The 21,508-nt window shown below is 41.1% G+C and overlaps 2 protein-coding genes across 3 annotated transcripts in view; both read left to right on the top strand.

Moving 5' to 3' along the window:
- Positions 1–10,228, top strand: part of roraa (RAR-related orphan receptor A, paralog a) — a 181,838-nt gene extending 171,610 nt beyond the window's left edge. For both annotated transcript variants that reach the window (XM_035156670.2, XM_035156671.2), the window contains 6 exons: positions 394–515; positions 622–754; positions 1,721–1,828; positions 2,790–2,900; positions 3,107–3,219; positions 3,623–10,228. In XM_035156670.2, coding sequence (XP_035012561.1) covers positions 394–515; positions 622–754; positions 1,721–1,828; positions 2,790–2,900; positions 3,107–3,219; positions 3,623–3,787 — 752 coding nt within the window. In that variant the 3' untranslated portion in view covers positions 3,788–10,228. The remainder of the gene's footprint in view (positions 1–393; positions 516–621; positions 755–1,720; positions 1,829–2,789; positions 2,901–3,106; positions 3,220–3,622) is intronic.
- Positions 10,229–12,086: 1,858 nt separating this feature from the next.
- On the top strand, positions 12,087–21,351 carry ice2 (interactor of little elongator complex ELL subunit 2). The gene is made up of 15 exons (XM_035157069.2): positions 12,087–12,241; positions 13,682–13,783; positions 13,881–14,208; positions 14,296–14,415; positions 14,505–14,639; positions 14,831–14,947; positions 15,258–15,417; positions 16,102–16,283; positions 16,370–17,207; positions 17,315–17,481; positions 18,094–18,223; positions 19,375–19,459; positions 19,672–19,722; positions 20,259–20,502; positions 20,989–21,351. The coding sequence occupies exons 1-15, from the start codon at positions 12,228–12,230 to the stop codon at positions 21,142–21,144; spliced, it is 2,829 nt and encodes a 942-aa protein (XP_035012960.1). The 5' UTR covers positions 12,087–12,227; the 3' UTR covers positions 21,145–21,351.
- The last annotated feature ends 157 nt before the right edge of the window (positions 21,352–21,508 follow it).

Raw genomic sequence — 21,508 nt, 5'->3', positions numbered from 1 at the left:
GTGCCCAGGAACTCCTTTTAACAGATGTGTTTTCAAAACCATTTAAATTCTTATACTCAATATTTCTCTCAGAGAAAATGTGACCTTTGTTTCAGTGAGTAACGTGGGACCCCCTCCTCCTCTCCATGCATTTGTGTCATAACTAGATTGGCTTTGCCTCAACCTTAAGCTATGAGCTTCCTGCAGGCAGTAAAAGGAAATGTCAACAAGCCTTTTCCCAGTCAAAAAAGCCCACGCGCATCCGCCTCTCCTCCTTTTTGAAGGCTCAGTAAATAAATCTTCTTTTCCTGTGGCATATTTCATCAGTGAGGTCTTCCCTTTCACATAGCCCTGTGAGTAACATCCAGATCTCGACTGTGATCTTCTGCGTTTCTGACAATGCTTGTGTTACAGAGCACCTGGCCCAGAACATCTCCAAGTCACACATGGAGACATGTCAGTACCTGAGGGAGGAGCTGCAGCAGATGACCTGGCAGGCCTTCCTGCAAGAGGAGGTGGAGAGCTACCAGAGCAAGGTAGCTTGACCAGGGCCGGGGTCTGTGCCGGTGTCCGCAGCAGCTGCAATAATCAAAAACATTCTTTTACAGTAGATAACCCACTCTCTTTCCTTTCTGTTCTTAGCCCCGGGAAGTCATGTGGCAGCTGTGTGCTATCAAAATAACAGAGGCCATTCAGTATGTGGTGGAGTTCGCCAAGCGCATCGACGGCTTCATGGAGCTGTGTCAGAACGATCAGATAGTGCTGCTGAAAGCAGGTATGACAGCCTGTCAACATGGTCTGCTGCTGTCAAACTCACCCACCACCACCGCCCCCCTCTGGCATTGTCACAAGGGCGTAGCTGACCTGACTGCACAAAGCCCTCGTCTTCACACGCACAGACAGTGTCACAGAGAGGAGACCCTACCCTGCCTGTTTCCCCTCTCTGTCTGTCTGTCGCCCTCTATTTTCCTCTGTTCGCTACATACACACAAAAGATGGACACAGCATTAGATAAGCAACGTGTTTCTGAGCCCAGATAATACCTATCATGACGGCTGCCATTTCCCTCTCTTTTCCCAGACACCAGTGATGTCTGCCTGTTCGTACTGCGCTCATGAAGACATACTTAAAGCACAGATATGAGTGTGTGCACACTGTCACCTATATTTACTTGTAAATAGAGACGCTCATTCGCACACACACAGAAAACAAACACCTCTCCTGGGTCTCTCCCTGGGCATTATTTACATTAGCGCAGCCACTATGAATAATGAAATAAAGACTGAGATCCCTTGTCAGACGTGGCATTTTAAAACAGTAGCATCTTCCTCAGAGGCAGTAATAGCTTCTGTTACATTTTACTTGATCCTCTTATTCACTCCCACAGAGTGGTACAAATTACAGGATAGAATAATTCCCTACCTATGTCACTAAATAAAGGTTGAATGAATAAGCACTGTCACTGCTGAATGAAGCTCAATTCTTTATCTTGGCATGTCATTATGGAACAATAGCCTTCTGTTAAGATATTATCATCTGCAGAGGTGATTTTTTTTCTTTCCCTTTGATGGCAGTCGTCTCTTATTTCAAAGTAGTTGTGTTACTCGCATTGTTGAAGAATAGCACAAAGCGTGATCATGTGTTTTGCATCCCTGACTGATGTGCAAGTGTTAGAGAGAGAGAGAATAAAAAAAGAACACAAAGCTGAGTTTCAGCATCTTGTTCTCGCATGTCTCCACAGGCTCTTTGGAAGTCGTGTTTGTCAGAATGTGCCGTGCCTTTGACTCGCAAAACAACACCGTCTATTTCGATGGAAAATATGCCGGACCTGATGTGTTCAAGTCATTAGGTAAGTGGAGTGGGTTTGTTGCATGTGCCAGTTTGAGCGAGCGTGCATGTGTGTGTTTAAGTCTCCTCCTGCCTGTGTCTTCTTTCGGTGTCTTTCTCCCTTCCTTGGTGTAATAGCCAAAATTAGAGTGTGCTGTTCTGCTCTCCTCCGCGCTGAAGGCCTGGAAACAAACACTGAGCACTGCCTCACCTGGCATTGCTGTCTCTGCAGCGGTTATTTATGGTAGAACAGAGATGTTAGTGAGGCTCGGCTGCATATGGCTCCTGTAACTGTGGAATAAATAAAGCCAGACGGGGCGTCTTTTGGGAGAGAGCTATCAAAACCATCATTGATAGTCTGACATAAAACATCTCAGGCAAAAAGCAAATAGCATTTGTGTTTGACTGCCATGACATTACTAAGAGTCTCCACCATGGATTTTCTCGCACTTCCAACTGGCTTTTGACGAACAAGAACATGTAAATGTGTCCCATAGTGACGGTAAAAATGCTGAATTCTGTTTCTTAGTGTGAGTTGGCCAATCCCTGTAACTCTGTGTGCGTGTTTGTTTATGAGTGAGTGTGTGTGTGTGTGTCTGTCCCAGTGTCCTGTGCGTTCTGTGCAGAGGGGTCTGCAGCGGGGGAGGCAGAGTGATGGGCTTCACGAGCCGCGGTGGCATCCGTCTGTCTCTCTCTATCCCCAATAATTGATTTAACTAAAAGCCTCAATAGTGACCTCATTCTGGCTTGCATAACACCACCCAACTGCCAAAAGTGACTCGTCTGGGAGGCAAAACTCAGTAAAAGCATTGCCTGTTCTGCTTAAGACGCTCCCATGTGCTGTCAGCATGCCGTTCTTTTTCATTCCTTCCCCCATCCTCTTCCCTCCCTATGTGCCTCTCTCCCAATAAAGATCAAGAGTGAATGTTGTTCTTTGGTCTTCCTCATCCTAAGCCCTCTCTGTGTGTCCTTTGCTGTGGCAGGCTGTGACGACTTGATCAGCTCCGTCTTCGAGTTTGGGAAAAACTTGTGTTCTATGCACCTGTCTGAGGATGAGATCGCCCTGTTCTCCGCCTTTGTGTTGATGTCTGCTGGTAGGTGTCACTCACGGTGCAATGAAAAAAAAAAAAAAACGTAGACACACGTTCACCACAACAGAGAACGCTGTTGCCCTCCTGGTTTCCCCTCTATCAATTAACAGAGGCACTGCATCATTACTTTTCACACCAGCCAACCTGATGGTGAAGTGACCTACATGTGTCTCACAGTAACAGAAAGTTTGTGATAATTAACTTTCCAGATCGGTCCTGGCTCCAGGAGAAAGTAAAGGTGGAGAAACTCCAGCAGAAGATCCAGCTGGCCCTCCAGCATGTCCTGCAGAAGAACCACAGAGAGGATGGAATTCTTACAAAGGTACAGTGTGAAGCGGAACATGCTCCATCCATTATCCTAGAGAGTGGCTGACTGCTAACAATGTTTTACCCTTGTAGCAGTGTAATCTCCCATTGTTTAGGATCTTTATCCACAGGCCATCAACCACTTTTAGTGCATTAGATTAAACTGTTTTCAGGGGAAGCATTCATAATGTTACACGTCTTCTTTATCAGCAGAGAAGTGGCAATTTATCAATTGTACCAGCTCCGTAATATGAAATGTCAAGTTCTCCTCGTGTCTGAGCGCTTGTCTCAATATTTACAAGTCTGTTTGCCCCTGTGTGAGACGGGATACACTGTAGGGAGGAATGTTTTTCACTACCATTGCTCCATGTCCTTGCCTCCCTGTGAATCTAAACAGCCTGTCTCCTCTCTCTCCACAGTTGATATGCAAAGTGTCGACACTGCGAGCGCTGTGCAGTAGGCATACAGAGAAGCTTACAGCTTTCAAAGCAATATACCCAGACATTGTGCGTGCCCACTTCCCCCCCTTATACAAGGAGTTGTTCGGATCAGACTTTGAGCAGTCCATGCCCGTTGACGGGTAGCAGCCCTGCCAGGTGCCAGTGTGCCCACCGTAGGGGAATGTGGAGGAGGAATCTGAGACACTTTATTGGTGCCCTGCACAAACCAGAGTGGACAGACGGCACGCTGTTCAACTTCTTCTTTTACATTGGAGGGGAGGGCTTTTAGGGAGTTGATTCTCAAGGTTTACTTTATTGAATTTAGTTCTCTGTGGAAGACTATAGTTGGACCCGACACCCCGTGGGACATGAAGAGGAGATGGGCACAAATAAGTTTTGTCTGGTTGAATTTGACCTTTTTATGCACATTTCTAACATGGAACTCAAGACCCATTCATTTCCACCAATATTTATTGCATTACAATTGTGAATCTGACTTGTAATCATAGAAACAATTAAGGAGCCACTATTGACGCTAAAACAGCTGAAGACATCTCAAACAGAGATGAAGGTTGATGATTCAACATCAGTATTATTTTTCAGATCACACTCCCAAAACTGCTTCAGAATTTGTATTTTCTCTTTTCATCCTTGAACACATGCCTGATAAATGCGCACACTTTGGTCAAGTTCAGCCATGTTTCTCTTGCGTTGAGTGGTGTCTTTTTTGAACGCAGTGCTTGGAATGAAAACTCACAGCAACTTTAGGGGGAGGCTCCGTCGGCATGGTGATGCAATCGGCAATTCTCTATGGACAATCGTTTAAAAAAGAAAAAAAAAGAGAAACATAGAATTCTGGTAATTCTAATGAAACCACAATGATTTTAGCTGTCAAAGACTCCATCCACCATTGTTGCATAGTGAAATCATGTAAGGCCATCTGCTATTAATCCTTCTCTGGACAGGTGCCCTGGAGAAGCGAGGGGCACCAACACAATGAAAAGGGTCCATTCCACCTGTTTTATAATGTACTACAGGGTATATGGTCATAAGTACTTACTATACAGAAAAAAGTAATGTTTATAGAATCTATTTTAAATAACATGTATGATATTAGTAGTTAGACCATTCTTAATTGTTGAATTGATAAGGCACTTTTATTTACACCTTTCTTTAATTTAAGACGTGTATATTTACCTAGTGATGTGTTGCATGTGCACAAGAAATACAAGTTGAACCATGGTCACAGAGGCTAGTCCTGGGAGCAACAGCTGATTCTGGTGTGGAAGTGTTAGGGCTGCGTGTCAGGGGGGCTGGCGTGGTGGCTCGCGGGCCGACAAAGAGGCGTGTGTGAGGAGGCGGCGTGGAGACACTCAAATCACCTGTTAACTCCGAGGTATCGAGAGCAGTGTAGCTCTGTGATATGCACACATACGATAACAGCCAACAACCCTGTTCTGTGTTACGAACACACTTTGACTGAACGGCATTTGTTTGAACCCTTGTAAAATTCAAGAAAACAGAGCTCACTCTCATATTCTCATATATTCCTCATATTTCATTTGGTAGTTTATGGTGAAAAAATATAATTTACTGAGTGAAGAAAATCTCAGTCACGTGTAACAAATCAATCTTGAATATGTGGCTGGACTGGGATGATCACACATTGATGGTAATCCAATTGGTCCATCTAGTGGAGGGGAAAGATACAGCATGCTAGTTACCAGCCTATTGAGACACATATCTTCAAACCTAAAAGCACATTTATGAGCCTCTCAAAATATTTTGGGGGTTTTGTTTTTTTAAATCTTTATTTTTGAGTGTCTCTATCCGCCTCCTTGCCGCAGCCTCGGCCCGGCAACGCCACAACAGGACACAGAGGAAAACAGCGAAGGGAAAGTGAATATTCAAAGCCTTGTCTGGTAGTAAAGCTTCTATTTTTGTAACATGTTTTGGTTAACGAACCCACGAAAAAGAGCGAGGGAGAGAAAAAGAAGTCAGGTAGCACTTAACTATATTCCTGCAATAATTAGACTAGCTGTTGTTTGTACGATTAGGGGAGAAACATAAAAATGTTAGGACAAGTGCTATTTTCAGAATGCTTTGTTGTTGTGCTTCTGTTTCGTTGAGTGTGTCTTTCTTGTCAGTGTGGTTAGTAACGTGGTAGAAGAAAAAAAAAACCCTGGATGTGCCAAACAGTAGTCGTTGCTTCTGCTTTCCAGTCTACTTGTCCGTAACGTAGAATGGATTCCTAAGACATTCCAGCAATCTCAGTAGCGGCGTCGAGAAATATCGTTGAAAAAAGAAAAACAGGAAAATAAAAAGAATTTTTTAAAAAAAAATTTAAATATTATATCCCTTTAGAAACCCAACAAAGCATGTTAACACATCCGTCACCAACCGTAACATAGGATCCAGTTCTTTGTCTTTTGTGTTTTTGTTTGCACACTATCATTCCTCTGCCGTGCAATTTGTACAAGGTGTTAATGCCTTGTGCTGTCACCCCTCAGGGAAGAGTTTTCTTTTTTTGTGCTTTGTGTTCGAGAGGACATTTGTTTGTACTCATTAGGTTTTGTTTATGTTTATGTTCAGGAATGTTCCATGAGAGGAAACGTTTGAATATTCATCACTGAATTGTTCAGGATTTTTACATTATTGATCCTCTAACGGGGGCCTCCAGCCACTCACAAAAAAATCAACAACACAGCGCCAAGTTAAAAAAAAATCCCATCTCATTTGTAAAAAATAAAAGTACAAACCCCATCATTTTCACAAACCGTGGTTTTATGAGTACACACAGCATATTTGTGACACACACAAAAAAAAAATCTGATTTGGTTTCAAACGGTGTCATCAGGGTCTTTTAAAAAAAATGTTAACCCTCTTTGTTAGAAAAACCAAATATTCTTATGCAATACTAAATCTCTTGTGTTTTGGATTGTAGTAGATATGCTGTACCTAAGTAATAATCTCTGTTCTCATCCAATGCTATTTGGATATGCACAAGCCCTCTATATGACTAGCAAACCTCAGTCTCCCAGAGAAAAAAAAAAGAAAAGAGAAACCCAGTCTGGAACCACTGCTAGACAATCCAGGTTGAGCGGCCCGGCAGGAGCAGCAGAGAGGAGGAGGTGTGAATGCTCAGGGAGGTAACAGGTAGACTGAAGAAGCAGCTCGCTTTCCTCTCGACTGTCTCTCAGAGCATCGTAATTAGCTCTTTTGTGAATTTGTGAGCCCTCGACTGATAGAGAGGAGGTCACGAACAAGCAGTACGACGCTCACTGTTCAGAAAACAACCGCGAGACGGACATTAGGCTGATTTCCTGTTATTTATTCGCATAAAGAAAATGTGCTTTTCTTGAAAGTTGTTCGATTCCGTACGAGGTTCCTTTCTCATGAAGTGAAACATTTGTTTTAATTCAGGTTTAAAAAGCTGAGCGACTTGTACTATGTTCTACAATAGAAAACACACAATATGCCTTGTGTTGCAATTACGGGTCTCTACAGTGCAGTCATCATCCTTTTTTGAATTGACCTTTATTCACACGGCTGACGCAAACTAAAAAGTAATAAAACCCCATTACTCTGTTTTCATCGTCTTATGTACTGATACGGCTGCGGTAGTGGCAGGAAATGGTCGTCAAACACATGAACACTTGTGTCCAAGTATAAACTGCACCTTCGCACAGGCCTGTAAAGTGATGTCCTTCTGTATATTCTCACTTGAGAGATCCCGCTCTAAGCAAGGGGTCGATGCTAAGTGTGCTATTCAATCAGTGTATAGTATACAGTAAAATGTGCTGGTCCTTCTGTCTCTGCTCTGTTGTCTTTGTAAAAAGCAATAGTATGTTTGTGTGAGTGTGTGTGTGTGGGTGCGTGTGTGTGTGTGTGTGTGTGTGTGTGTATTTGTGAATAAAATAAACCCCAGACAAGGCTTTAATAATTACAGAGGAACAGGGTTATGTGGATGAGGACGTCTTGATTTTATTTTATTTTTTAAATAAAGGTTTTGGAAAATGCTGAGCTTGATCCATCCATGATAGGTGTAGGTGATATTTAAAAAAAAAAGCATGACATAATGCCTTCAACAATTCATAGGTCTGCAGTTTGCTGTGAATAAACACGGCCCCAAAAAAAACAGGCTCCTCCCTCCAGCGGCGCGGCCACATGATTTCTGGACTGTAAATTGTTAAAATGACTCTCAGTGACCATAAATTGTGAAGATGAGTGTTATGTCACGCTTTAAGTTGTGCAGGAGTGTCGGTGTGCGTTACCCAGAACTATGAGTCGGTCGTCACATTTTTAACAGAACTCGTTTCTCTAAAGCACAGCTGATAAGGATTTATGATTAAAAATACGTTTAAGAATATAGTTTTAAAAAGAAAAAAAGCAACTTTTAGCCATAATCGAATGTCAAGCAATAATATATGTCTGTGTATTATTTTTGATTCTTTTGTGCATAATAGTCTTTGAACATCTGCATGTAAATACACCTCTTATTTATCACTTTATTTTTTTGGTTTTTGTTTTATTTTTGTTGTTGACTTTGTGGATGTTTTTACGTTTCATCTGTATATTTGACCAGTTCTGTTCCCAGGTGGAGAACTAAGAACTTGACATGGCCTGTATGCTGTATCTCTTATTTTCTCACTTTCTCTCTCCCTCATTCTCCGCTGTTTCTTCACCATATTTAATGTTATTACTGATTACGTGTATAAGGTAGCTCTGTAACTTCTGTCTGTATAGGTAAGAGGAAAATACTGCTACTAAGGCCTACCCAGTGAAACTATTTATCTGTTTATCAATTCCACCATATTGTATGATAACTCTGTTTCTAGTTTGCTCCCCTCCTTTAGGATTAGTTTGATAGGGACAGGGTGTGCTGACCTTTATTTTGTGTTGCCCTGATGTGTGGTGCTAGGTAAGTTAATTTTGTGAACAAAGTATTGATTCCTAAGCCTGGCTGCCCTATTAGCCCATTCATTTCATGGCATATTAATGTATTATTGATATTAGGACTTAAATAAAGAATAAGAGTAATTAAAATGATAGTGATACATTTACCCAGCCAGTACCTGTATCAGTGTGCTAGTCCTGGGGTAAGGCACTTATTTCCTTCTGACGTATAGCAAAGCTAGTATCTGCTAATTAACAAGCTGTTTAAGGTTGCCTCTCTGGTTTGTGGAAAATATTGATGATGATATTCAAACAGAAACGGCAGTATTGTGTTTTCTCCCCCTTACTTTCTTGTTAAAAACCACTCACTAAGACTGTAGTTTGTCAGGTTTTAAGATACTAAATATTTACCTCTCTTGTATCTGCATTGCTCTTCACCTGATGCAGGGAAGCGGTGCTCGGATTTCATTACACAGAGTCTCGGTATGCTTATGTTAATCCCCCCCTTGTTAGATTATCCCTGAAACAGTGGTTCCTTCAAACCAGTGGCAGAAACGGTTATGCACCACGTGAAGTGTTTATGAAATGTACATGAGAGAATCGCCATTTGAGGACAAAGTCTCTGCACTCTGTAGCAAATATCAGTAAGAATATACTTGCAATAATACACAGCGTATCACACTGAGTGCCTCTCGGTGTAACAAGATGCATACATGGTTTTGATTGTCTCCTCTTTTTTTGTGGTTTTCCAAAACGTGTAATGATGTGACAATGTATTTTGTACATGAGGATGAATTCTCACTCTCACACGCTTCAAATGTTTTTTTTTCCCCGGGTTCTTTCTTTTGTGTGGATCGTGGGTTGAAGCCTGACATGGAAGGGTTTAAATGTATAGACGGTCTGTACATGTCATCCCTCACCTTGTCTGAGAAACACAAATGGGAAATTTCATTTTATGGTCAAATAAATGCTCGCAAATAATATTACAGAAAAGCTCACTCGTAGATTGTTTGCTTTGATTACTAATCCGGCATTTGTTCATGTTCTGTTCGTTTTTGTATCAACTTTTTTTATTTTATTTTCACTGAGAACAGAAGATTTTCTGATGCATTGTATATCAAGTATTTGCATCTGTTTGTAAAAGAGGAAATACAAAACATCTGGATTTCTTTAATGTTCTGTGTTCAATGTGCACTCAGTCGGTCGGGGTAACTTTACATGAAGGGCGTTTGGAGCAGGGGTGGATTTGGATTCTTTCTGTTTCTTTTTTTTTTCCATGCAAAAGCCGTGCAAATTATGGGAAAGCCGAAACTAGTGTGTGGTTGTCAATTTCTAAGTCACTCGTTTGCTACTGATGTTAAAATGGGGACAGATGATCATGTACCTTTTTATCCAGCTCTTTTGAACTCTCTTTAGCAGGTAGTCTATTCACAAACGTAGTTTTGCTCCTTCTTGTCTGATTCTTAAATATGAAAATAAGTATTTTGATTCATTTTGTAAATACAGCTGTAAAGAAAAATAAGAAATTTAATGTTGTCTTTTAAATACTTTTCATTCTAATATGAATGTTGTTATATTGTACTTAGAAACTGTACCTTTAATATTACCTTTATTAAAAGTGCATTGGACACATCGATTTTAGATGTGCTTTATGTGCTGTTATCCCATAATAAAATTTACCGCTTGTAATGGGCTTTTATTTCCTGATTCTTTACCCCCCCCCTTCTCTCTCTCTCTCTCTCTCTCTCTCTCTCTCTCTCTCTCTCTCTCTCTCTCTCTCTCTCTCTCTCTCTCCCTATTTAATACAATTAAACTGAATATTCACAATAATTTCATTAGACCTTAAACTGCAGGTCTAATGAGAGACTGAACCTAACAAGAAACTGTCAGCAGAAATGTTTTATCTTAAATTGTACAATTAGAAATGAAAATGAAAAAAAGTTTAATATAAATATATCAGTCAAAAAAAATGTATGCAATATCTCCTAACAGTACACATTAACACATTAAGCTGAGCAACCATTTCAAAAGAGTCTAACTTAATTGTTGTGGTCATAATATATATAACATTTTATATTCAGACCTTAATGACAGAGTTACAAGATTCAACAATGAAAATCAATTGAAACCTCAAACTTGTCAAAGTCTTGTGATTGAAAAGTTTTCTGGGTGAAGAATGATCCAATTTGCCTGAAGGGGAAAAGGACACATCGTCAGTGGTTGTCTCCTTGTTTAATTCAATTTTCCTATATAATACCAATGGTCATTTTAAAGAAGTAGAAATAATCACTTGCAATATAATAATCTTCAGTTGCAATTTATACTAATTTAGAATTATTTCCTCCTTATTTGTCAGCTCCTTAGAATATCAGAACATGTGTCATCATTCAATAAACCTTGAGAGAAATCTTCCTCTCCCAGTGTGAGGTGTTGAGCTGTTAGTACCTGAAAGAGACGTCGCCCAGGTCCAGATTAACAAACAACAGAATCTGAACCACATCTTGTATTTCTCATCCCTCACGGTGTAATGAAGGGTGAAGAGAAAAGAGGAGATAATTAGAAGCTGATGCGAGGAAGCATCTGCACTGGAGCACATTTACTCTGATTTGTCCCACCATCAGAGAGCAGCTCAGGACAGGGGTTGGGATTATTTTTTACTTCATCCTCCTACAAACAGGGATGTGGCCATTTTAACTGTTGGAGAGAGACTGACGACAGCACAAAATGGACAAGAGTAAGAATTCATGTCAGGGTGTTCTTCAGCCAATAAACTGAAACAGTTTATTTTAGCAGTTATAATAATAATAATAACAATTATTATTATTATTATTATTAATCATAATATCAATAATAATTAATATTGTTATAATTATACACCATTTATGCAGAACTTTTCAACACACAGTTTCAAAGTGCTTTACGGGATTAAAACTATTCAGAGCAAAGGCAAATAAGATCGGGGAGTAAAATAACACCAAAATAAAACAATTGAAAAACAGCATTAAAACAAAATAATTTTCAACATCTGTTCTATTTTTATTTCTGATTCTAACCACTCCCCCTTGTTGCTCTTCAACACCCTCACGCCTAAACACACAAACACAAACACTCACACCTACACACACACAAACACACACGCACACAGGAATCACACACACTCCAATATTTACTTGTCTAATCAGTTATTGTGTGTCCTCCCTCCTTGTGTCAATCCTGAGCGTCTGTTCATGTCTGGTTTTGTTCTATCTCACTTGTCTTCTTGTTTTGTTTTGCTTCACAACAATTAAAAAAATAAATTTAACAATAAAATGATAAAACAACAAACTCTTGTAGCCAATACAAATTTTATAGTCAGTTTAATATTTAAAGAAGACATTTAGGAGATGATCCCCTCACTCAAATATGTGTGTTTGTTAAACCTTTGTTTGCTTTAAATTAATTAACACATTATCAGCTTCTGTTTCTGGGGGAAAGGTTTTAGATGAGCACCAAAGTTTTTATCTTATTCAGTAAGAGGCGGCTGGGGTGAGGTTAATGTCCGGTGGGGGGCAGCAATGTACACAAAGCTTTAATATCAACAATGAAACACCAGACGAAGAAATGTCGCCTGTCAAACGCTTGTTAGCTGGCTAATGCTAACTGATGCTTCACCAACGCTGATGCTAGATCTCGTGCTTCCTGTGGACTGATGGAGCTGCAGTGGTGAGCGGGGTTTAACAGCTTCTTCTGTCGCAAGTGTTGTCACAGGTCGGACATTTCAACCGACCTGCTCTTAGCGTTAGCTAATATCAACCATCCAACATGCTGGTTAGCATGCTAAGCTAAGCCCGACTGAGAGTTGTTGTGACTGACAGCTAACAGCTAGCCGTGCTGACCAAACATCGCATGCTAATATAATGTAAACCAGACAGTAATCACCACCGTGATGGTGTTTGTAGCTCTGTTCTGTTCGTGTTGGTTGTTCTATTGAAACTAGAGGAGAGAAGAGTCCCAGGCTGAGACAGGGAGACAGGGACTCCATCACAAGTTCACTAAGTGAAGAGCTTTCATTGGTTTGTTGTGGGAGTCCACTTTAATTCCTCCATCATCACTAGTGACGATATTAAAATGTTAAATCACTCACCTCTGTAGAAACTCAAATATCCACATGTACAGTGTTACATCTTTCATCATTTAGAAGTGGACATATTGGTTATACATATATAGAATATACGTGTCAGATTGCTACAGATATAATATTGATCACCAAGTTGATCCAACATTGACAGGATGATCAGCTGCCAACAAATAACCCAAAACAATCATCAATCGATCCTCCTTTATTAGTCCCACTGTGGGGAAATTTGTATTTTTAAGATGTTATTGTAAGTTTAGATTATTTAATACAGACCATCTATTTAAATAAATATATAATAAAATATAGATTTACCTGCATGTATTCTGCCCAGTATAAATATATACTGGATGAATTTATCTATATCTTAACCCTTTTTACTTTATATATTTCACTATGCATTTACTGTCACGTGGGTCTTACAGGAAATATTCAATGGTAAACTCTAATATAAGGTGTAACAGCCATGATAAGAGCATCCAGGGATTTATGTTAGAAAATCATAACTAATATTTGTATATTATTGCATAACTTTGGATCAGGTTATGTTGTTACTTTTAGTTCAGATTATGTTTCTGGATAATTGAATAATTGTCACAAATAATAATGCCTTGATATGTAAAATATTTGACTTATTGAGATGCTTTTTCTGTTTATGTCGTGTAGCTCTCAGAGAGAATTATCCTTCTGAACATGACAAACACATGACTGAGAAGTACTGAATTAAACTAATAACTTAAAGATCTTTCAAACTGAGTTACTGGATTAGGTTGAATTTTAATGTCATTGCTTTTACTCACTTCAATTCATCACTGGTGTATTTTATTAAACAGAAAACAACGCTGCTACATAGAGTAACTCTCCCTTTACACCGCACACTAGCCCATAACAGCAACAAATGCCAATTGAGTTCTTGTATCTTGCACGTCACAAGAATGTGAGTCTGTCCCAGTACAAAAGCGTGGCAGTGTAGAATGTTATCTTATAAATCATTTACTGATATCTATACTGTCTCTTTTTAACTTAAGGGAAGATCCTCCGGTTCCTGATGGTCCATTCTTCACCAGAGATCTCTATGATAAATATTCCCTTGCACCTAATATCAGAGAACTGTGGACCTTTCTCCAAAGGTATGACAATAAATTAACTTATTAAAATACCATTTATTATACTGTGGTTTTACAGATTAACCAATGAGACTGAATTTTAGTTTTTTCTCTGACTCAGTCCTGTAGAGAACATAAAAGAGGGAAGTGATGTCGGGGCTGCAAAAACCTCCAGCTCTCATCCTGCAGAAGACGCTGCAGAGTTTAAAAACAAGAGCTGGGACAGCTGTGATAGTGACGACCCATTTGCAGACAATGCTGCAGAAGGTGCAGAAGAATGCAAGGGTGCCAAAAAATCCAAAGTGAAGGTCAGTCAGGTTGAGAATGAGGCCCGGGCTGCTTTCCCTGAACCCAGACTGCCCTACCCTCGTGTGTCCACCCTGTCCAGCAAAGACCAGAGCACGTATCTTGGCTATTTGATGAGTAAGAAAACCATGGATCCTCCACAGGTACCAGTGTTCTCTCCTTACTGGTTTTTAGATCTTACCAGTCTCTTTTGCATTGCTTTACTCTCATCATCTGCTCTAATATTTCAGAGTTTAAAGGCACAAGTAAACAAAGAAGTGATGCAGTTCATGCGGTACTTGCAAGATGTGGCCAGAGTGTGTGTTGATGACTACAACTTCATATCACAGGGAGCTATGCAATATTCCGAGGTACTGATGCTACAAGAATTGAATCTGTGGTCAGCTCAGTGTGAGGTTTGTTCACAAATATGACGACAAAGGGCTCAAATGGTTTTCAGGATTTCTTCAGGAGCTGTTTGGATTACGTGAGGATGATTCCTCAACTCTACCAGATCCACGAGATGACGAGTTTGACGGGGGGCACGTTCAACCCAGGGCTGAAGCTGACCTTCGAAAAACAGCTTCTAATCATGGTAACGCACTTTTGGTTGTGTACTTGTATCACACAAGAGCTGTTTCCCTCCACTTCACTGACTTCACTGCATAAATGCCATTGTCCACGGTTCTGTTCAGCCTTTGAACTTGAAGTATTGTATTGCAGAATCAGTCTTTTACTGTTGATTCACTTCCTCCTTTTTCATGTTTCCACCCTTTATTTCTCCAGGGCAATGTGGATATTACAGACCACAAGATAGTGCCTGCTGATGCACAGCTTGCATCGGATTATCACAGTGTTTCATCAGAGACTCCTCCAGCTAAAAAGGCTAAGGACATGCACGCTGTAAGCAATTGTCTCGCTTTTTTAATTACTCCAATAAAGTTACAAAGATGTTTTACTGCTAGAATGGGATTCATGACCGCAGGTCTATTGTAACTCCATTCCAGCTCTTGCAGTTTTCACAAAAGACACCAGAGGGTGTTCACGTCTTGCTCAGCAAAACCAGTTCTAATTGTGTTTCTAAGTGATGCCAAGTCAGACTGTCCAGTTAAATGTAGACACTTTTGTATCTACTGGGGTGTGTACTTTATTATTTGTTTGACTGTTTGATTCGGTGGTTGTTCTGGTGTGACCCTGTCTTTTTTCTCTACAGACAATCAGCAGTGATGGTAATGCAGAGAAGCTGTCTGCTCGTTACGAGCCTCATGTGTGTATGACTCGAGATGCCTTGGTGAAGCTACTGGACAATCATGGTCCTGACTTTGGGGAGCCATGGGAGCTGCCTGTTTGGATCAAATCAAATCCAGGAAAAGGTACAGCTTTGTCATTCAGCCACTCAGACTGTCATGGGAGAAACACTTAAATTAGGGCCAATTTATGGATAAAACTTCCAGTGGGTAAAAGTGCTTTAGATGACTTCATGCCTGTAACCCCTCTTCTTTTTCATCTTCACCTCTCAAATCATTCAAAATAATTATCCTCGTCCATTTATCCCTGATCCGGATCCACTCTAAAATGTAATCGTTTTCCTGACCCACATCACATAACTTCCACCAAGTTTTGTAGAATATCTGTTCAGTTGTTTTTGTGTAATCTTCTTACAAACAAACAAACAAACATACAAACCAATTAACAAAAAGACGAACAAAGGTGACAACATAACCTCCTTGGTGGAGGTAATTATATATAGATAGTACACCTTCCCTGTGTAAACATATTTAAATAAGTTAGATAGGGAATACAGATTTTTTACTTATGGCAGCTATACCTTTGCATAGTTAACAGATTTAAGCAGTTAAAATACTGTTAAGAAATCTGGAAAAGGTTTGACATTGACAATGCATTTATATCCGATTTTTATGTGAAAGATGAAAATGTCTTCATGTTTCTGAAAGAAATACAAAATGAAGCAGTAAGCATCACAGTGTGCATTGACATCAAATGGCCTCTTGGTGGCACTGTTTCTCATAGTCCTTTATTTCATATGTCATCCACAGGCAGTAGTCTGAAGAAGACGGTGTACATAGACTCCCCCCTGCTTAAGACTGAAATGACAGTGAGAGAGAGGAGTCGCTTCTACCATGAGGAGAGTTTGAAGCTCTCCATCACGAACAATGGAAGAAAAAACCTGTTTCATTTAATGACAGAGCTTCCTGTCAGTGAACAGCAACCTACTCCGGTATGTTGACCCACAATTAGCTGTGAAAAAATATGTGATATGTGCTTTTATATCATTGGAGAAATGTTTTTCTCTTTTTAAATCAGGAGTGCTCACAAAGAAATTTAGTGTCCTTTGAAAACGAGAGTCTTGATTTTGAGGTGGACCTCACTGACCTGGAGACATTCGGGGATACGGCGCCAGTTAAAGTCTCCGGGATGCAGAAAGTACAGACTGAGCAGCATGTAGGTGTTAAGTATAAAAGTATAAAAGCTACAAGTGTCCCACCTGTAAGTAAGAAGAAAACGTCCAGTGGGGATCCTGCAAACAAGAGCAGCAGTTCACTAGAAGACATGAACACCTCGTCGGCTGTTGTGGATGATCCCGTGACGAAGGAGGCAGCTCAGCAGGTTCAGAGTGAGACCTGTGAGCCAAAGACTGAACAGCTGAGGCACGACTCTGCACAGGAAAGTGACCGAGACGTAGCTTCTACAGGAGAATCAGATGATGAGAAGCTGGTCATTGATGATTTGTCTCCAGCTGCAACACCTACAACACAACCTAAGCTGAAGAGCTCACCATGCTCTCCTGACCCCCCTGTTACCCCGGCCTCTGAGACCCTCCCCGTAAAGTCACCACAGTCGTCTTCCCCTGAGAAAGTCACGAGGCAGACGCGACTATCCAAAAGATCGAAGTCCGGCGACCAGCTGGGAGAGATCCTACGCATGCAGACAGCAATGTTCACCACAGCAGGCAAATGCTCCACCACTGTGCCCCAGGAGACCACCCCATGCATGGCACCCCCAATTCACTCCAACCCAACGTCTTTGGTTAAACCCTGCGTGTCCTCGTACTTAGAGAGAAACCAGAACCAGGACGGAGAGACCTGCTCCGTTCCACACAAATCTGCACCCGTGGTTAACGTCAACACGACTGAGCACAGAAGTTAGTGTCAAGTAGATGTTTATTGATGTGGATTTAAGTTGTGTCTGTATCCTTAATTAACACATTAACACATTAATCCTTAATTGGATTAATCCCCCCCCATGCAGAAATACTGTCACACGACCTGCAGGCTGGTGCAGAAGATGAACAAGACTACCAAGCTCCAGAGGAGGGAAACCTGCTCTACAAGCTCTACAGTCTGCAAGACATGCTGCTCCTAGTGCGCAGCTCTGTCTCACTGACTCATTCAAGACTAGTCGGCAGCAAAAACCAGGTATACGTGTTAGTTTACACCCGTCCTCCAGAATTTCATAAAACTCTGGGATCCGGACGTTCTCTGGGGTTTGCCTTTCACACATGAAGAATGCAGCAGGTGATTCTGCGGTCAGACGCGTTCACAACAACACATTAATGTTTTTCAGACGAAGGGTGGCGCAGGAGGCAGGACATGACTTATTAATTCCGGACAGGAGATGGTGTGTTTTTGTTTATAGTGCATTAACACAGGTGTCAGCCCTTATCACCAAAAGCTCTCGAATCTCGCCGTCTTTCTAAGTTGACATCTTCGTCTTCTACGTGTTTGACACCTCTTTTACACCCTTTTTTTTCCAGTTGTGCTTCTATCGTTTGTTAGAAACTTCATCAATGTGCCCACTTGCTGGTGGTGAATCCTCGCGATAATCTCCTGCTGTATCCTCATGACTCACTCGGACATTATCCAGAGGTTTTCCTAAGGGTCTTGCAGAAAAAATGCATTCTCAAGTAGAAACCCCTCCGGATAATCTCCTGACTGCATGTGTGTGAAAGCAGCTATAGTTTTGTATTTGCGTATAAAATCAGTTCATGCAACCGTCTGATATCTTTCCTCTGTTTTCTGCTCCAGTAGTATGTACCAGTGCACGTGTTGCCCAAGCTGGAGTACCAGTTGAGTTACGGTGTCGAGTGTTTAACCAGAAGCGAGGCGTGCCAGCTGTGGACAGAGACATTGCTCCACTCCAGCACAGTTTCATTCATAGGTACAACTTTTACTAACATTACTGCCACTACTTTACTGGAGATCAATGCAAAATGTTCCTAAATCGTTCTTAGTTCTTGTGTAATTCCATTTATTTTTCAACATAAAAGCGTAGAGAGAGGTCAAAGTAATTTGACTCAAAGAAAAAGAGTTTTCTGTTCTCCTTCCCTCACGGAGTTCAGTAGAGTCCACGACGCATATCCTCCCACAAACCAGCGGAATATTCTGCAGATGACTCACCATCCTGCTGCGACTGAGTGGTGTTTGAGTTTACTTTGTTGCCATATCAACCAGCCACATCTGATTGTGGGGAATTACAAAAACTGCAGTCTGTCAAGCTCAGCTAAATGTTGTTTTTAACCTTGATTAAATAGCCTAATGGATTTATAATCTGCTGCTCACCCATAGTTCAAGACTCAGGCCGAGACACCACTGTCTTCACTGTGTGAGCTGCTTTAACTTCTGTAGATGATGCATGGGAATGTTTTTTTTTCTGTCGTAGTCTTTAGTCTCTAAATTATAGCCCTTTGACTCCCAGTACACACTGAGACAGAACAAGCTTATCTACTGGTTCCTTTAACTCCGCTGTGATGAGGAGCTCTGTCAGAAGTGGAAATAACTCACAATCAAGCATTTGTTTCCTTTTTATGTTTAAAAAAACTTTTGTTTATTCAATCTAAAAAATGGACAAAGTGTCACAGCAGTATTAGAATAGCCAGTTAGAAAACAGTGATGATACTCTAGACTGCTGTACTCAATAATATAGATTATCTACAGTTGGCTGGCAGTAGACTTGGCTGATATAAGAGTTCCTTCTTTATTCAGTGGCTCCCGGTTCATCATGTGCTTCATCATGTGGCTTTCCCAATGTATTTATGGCTGTGCAGGCTTGTAGGCTCTAAAATAGTCTATAATTGAAGGAAGGCCTTTTTTGAATTATAAGCTGTGAGTGGGAGGCAGCAGCACAGACAGGACCAGCGAGTGTTTCTTACCCCCCTCACTCAAAGCTTGTACCGACGCTGGCAAATCATCAGACTAATTACTTTGTAAGCTCCAGGAGAGTGACTGATGAGGAGGTGAAGCTCTCCATGTGCACGCTCATTAGCTCCTTCTCTCAGCGCATCTCTTGTTCCTCCCTCTCCGTCTCTGTAGCTCACATCAATACACGCTCATCAGAAGTAGCTCTGCTGAGGAAGCTGCCTGACGACTGGAAACAGAACATCTCCTGTGGGTTCACGTGAGTGTCGTCACTACAGACGGGCGCAGACGATGTGGATTAACCTCGTCGTTCTTTTTTATGTTCAGCTTCAGTCAGTTTAATCAATAATCCTGATCTTTTCGTCAGTGGTATGATCCCCTGTGTTTTTGTTATCTGAGTCAGTGTTGAGGTTTCCATCCCCACCAAAGTAGACAGACTGTAACTTGGTGATACCTGTGTTCCGCCCACAGGCCATCCAAGTCTCTGAATATCCTGCACCACCTACTGAAAAAAGTCACCGGGTAAGTTTCGTCATCTTAGATTTGTTTGTACACGTTTAGTGCTGAGCTCCTTTCCCCTCATTTTCCTCTTTTTATTTCAGATATCATCTTGAAAGAATGTTTACAATGAACGTTTCTGCAGAAAGAGTGATAGATTCTATTGGTTTTAATGCAACACAAGCACAGGATTTTGTTTTGACATTTAGAGAAGGGTGAGGCCTCTTCTTAAACTTTTTCCAAATTGGAGAACGTCTGCAGATGAATTGTCTGGGCACAGATTTCTTCACGCTCCGTTTAGGATGATGACATTTCTGTACATTCAGGACTGATAGCCTCGAGCTGAAGCTGTGACGTTAGCGTGCCCTCGTGTTTGTGTTGGAGGGTTACACAATCAATTACTCAACGCCTCTCAAAATATGTGTCACCTTCTCCATTCTGTATTCACCTGTGTTCCAGTAATTTGGCAGGAAACCAGACATTAGTCAGGGGTCTAAAACATGTTTCAATATGTGCCTTTTTAAAGCAACAGTGATTAATGTGATTTTTTTTTTTTCTAGGTTGGACGAAGGACAGTACCTGATTGCGCACAAAGCAGGGGAGCCGTTTGTGACCTTATTGAAAGCAGCTACTGGGAAAGTGAGTCGGGGGGCGTACAACCTGCAGCAGCTCCACGGCTCCGTCCCACAGCCCCCGGCCTCGGGCTTCGTGCCCTGGGTACCGGTTGATCCGGCTGTGGTCCTTCCTTTCCACCAAGCACATGGTCGTGTTCCCTGCACCTTCCCGGCAAAACCCTTAGCAAAGGTGTGTGCTTCATTTTTATCAACAACAGTTTAGACAGATGACAATGTGACAAAAACACCACAACAGATTTAGAGGTCATGGCTGGACAGCTAATGACAAATGGAGGAAAGGTTAAAGTGTGACTGATTTGTGGTGAAGTGTTAGGAAGTCCACACCCTTGGACCCACAAAGACAGGCTGAACCAGCACACTACTGCATAGCTTACAAGCCCATAACTAACAACAGGGACAAAAGAGAGTGTCACAATTTCAGCAACAGCTCAGTGTGGTTTGTTGGTGTAGACGTTGACACATTCACAGAATGCCTGTCTAAAATTCCATTCACTGAAGACGTTAACTCGTCTTTTGGCTCAACACACAGCTTTCAATAAAACTAGCTCTCTGTCATGTATTTAATAAAAACATTGTTAGTGAGGATATATTGCAGCTGCTTGAATTTAGTCCCCATTAATTCAGAGATGCATTTTTTTCTTCCTTTATCCAACAGACGGCGAGAGATGGGTCATCACAGGCCAACGGCCGTGGAGCTGGTCAGTCCAAGAGCCAAAAGAGGAATGCAGGAGGGAACGTGAAGAACAAACGAAGCAAACGCACGGCCAGGCGCAACAACTATATTCAAAAGCTCATTCAGAAGTCAGTTTAACATCTCATTTGACGTCACAGTTAAATCAGAGGAAAGAACACCACGAACCTCTTAAGATTTCCCACTGGAAGTACAGTATGTACTTTATAGTGAAGCACTTTCTACAACGTCAAATCTACACTTTATATTTTTGTATTGTTTTGAGATGTTTTGTATATTTTGTCAGTTGAAATGTTTTGTAAAAAAAATAAAGTGTTCATACCAGTGTTTGGTTATTATCTCTGGAGGATGAAATCAGGTTTTGACATCACTTTAATAATCTCCTGAAGGCACAGATCTCTGGTCACTCACGTTCGTTTGTATGTTGTTGAACTTGAACAAAGCTTCAAAACCCTGAACTCCCTCTCGTGAGCTTCCAGTGGAA

Source organism: Hippoglossus stenolepis, chromosome 5 (genome assembly GCF_022539355.2).
Source record: "Hippoglossus stenolepis isolate QCI-W04-F060 chromosome 5, HSTE1.2, whole genome shotgun sequence".
NCBI classification, from domain to species: Eukaryota; Metazoa; Chordata; class Actinopteri; order Pleuronectiformes; family Pleuronectidae; genus Hippoglossus; species Hippoglossus stenolepis.
This window is presented reverse-complemented; position numbering and strand designations above follow the sequence as displayed.

Bases quoted from the DNA above. Each gene is read 5' to 3' on its own strand.
- ice2 (XM_035157069.2), top strand. The intron at 14,209-14,295 runs GTACCAGTGTTC...CTAATATTTCAG, and splicing joins AAACCATGGATCCTCCACAG to AGTTTAAAGGCACAAGTAAA. The intron at 14,640-14,830 runs GTAACGCACTTT...TTATTTCTCCAG, and splicing joins AAAAACAGCTTCTAATCATG to GGCAATGTGGATATTACAGA.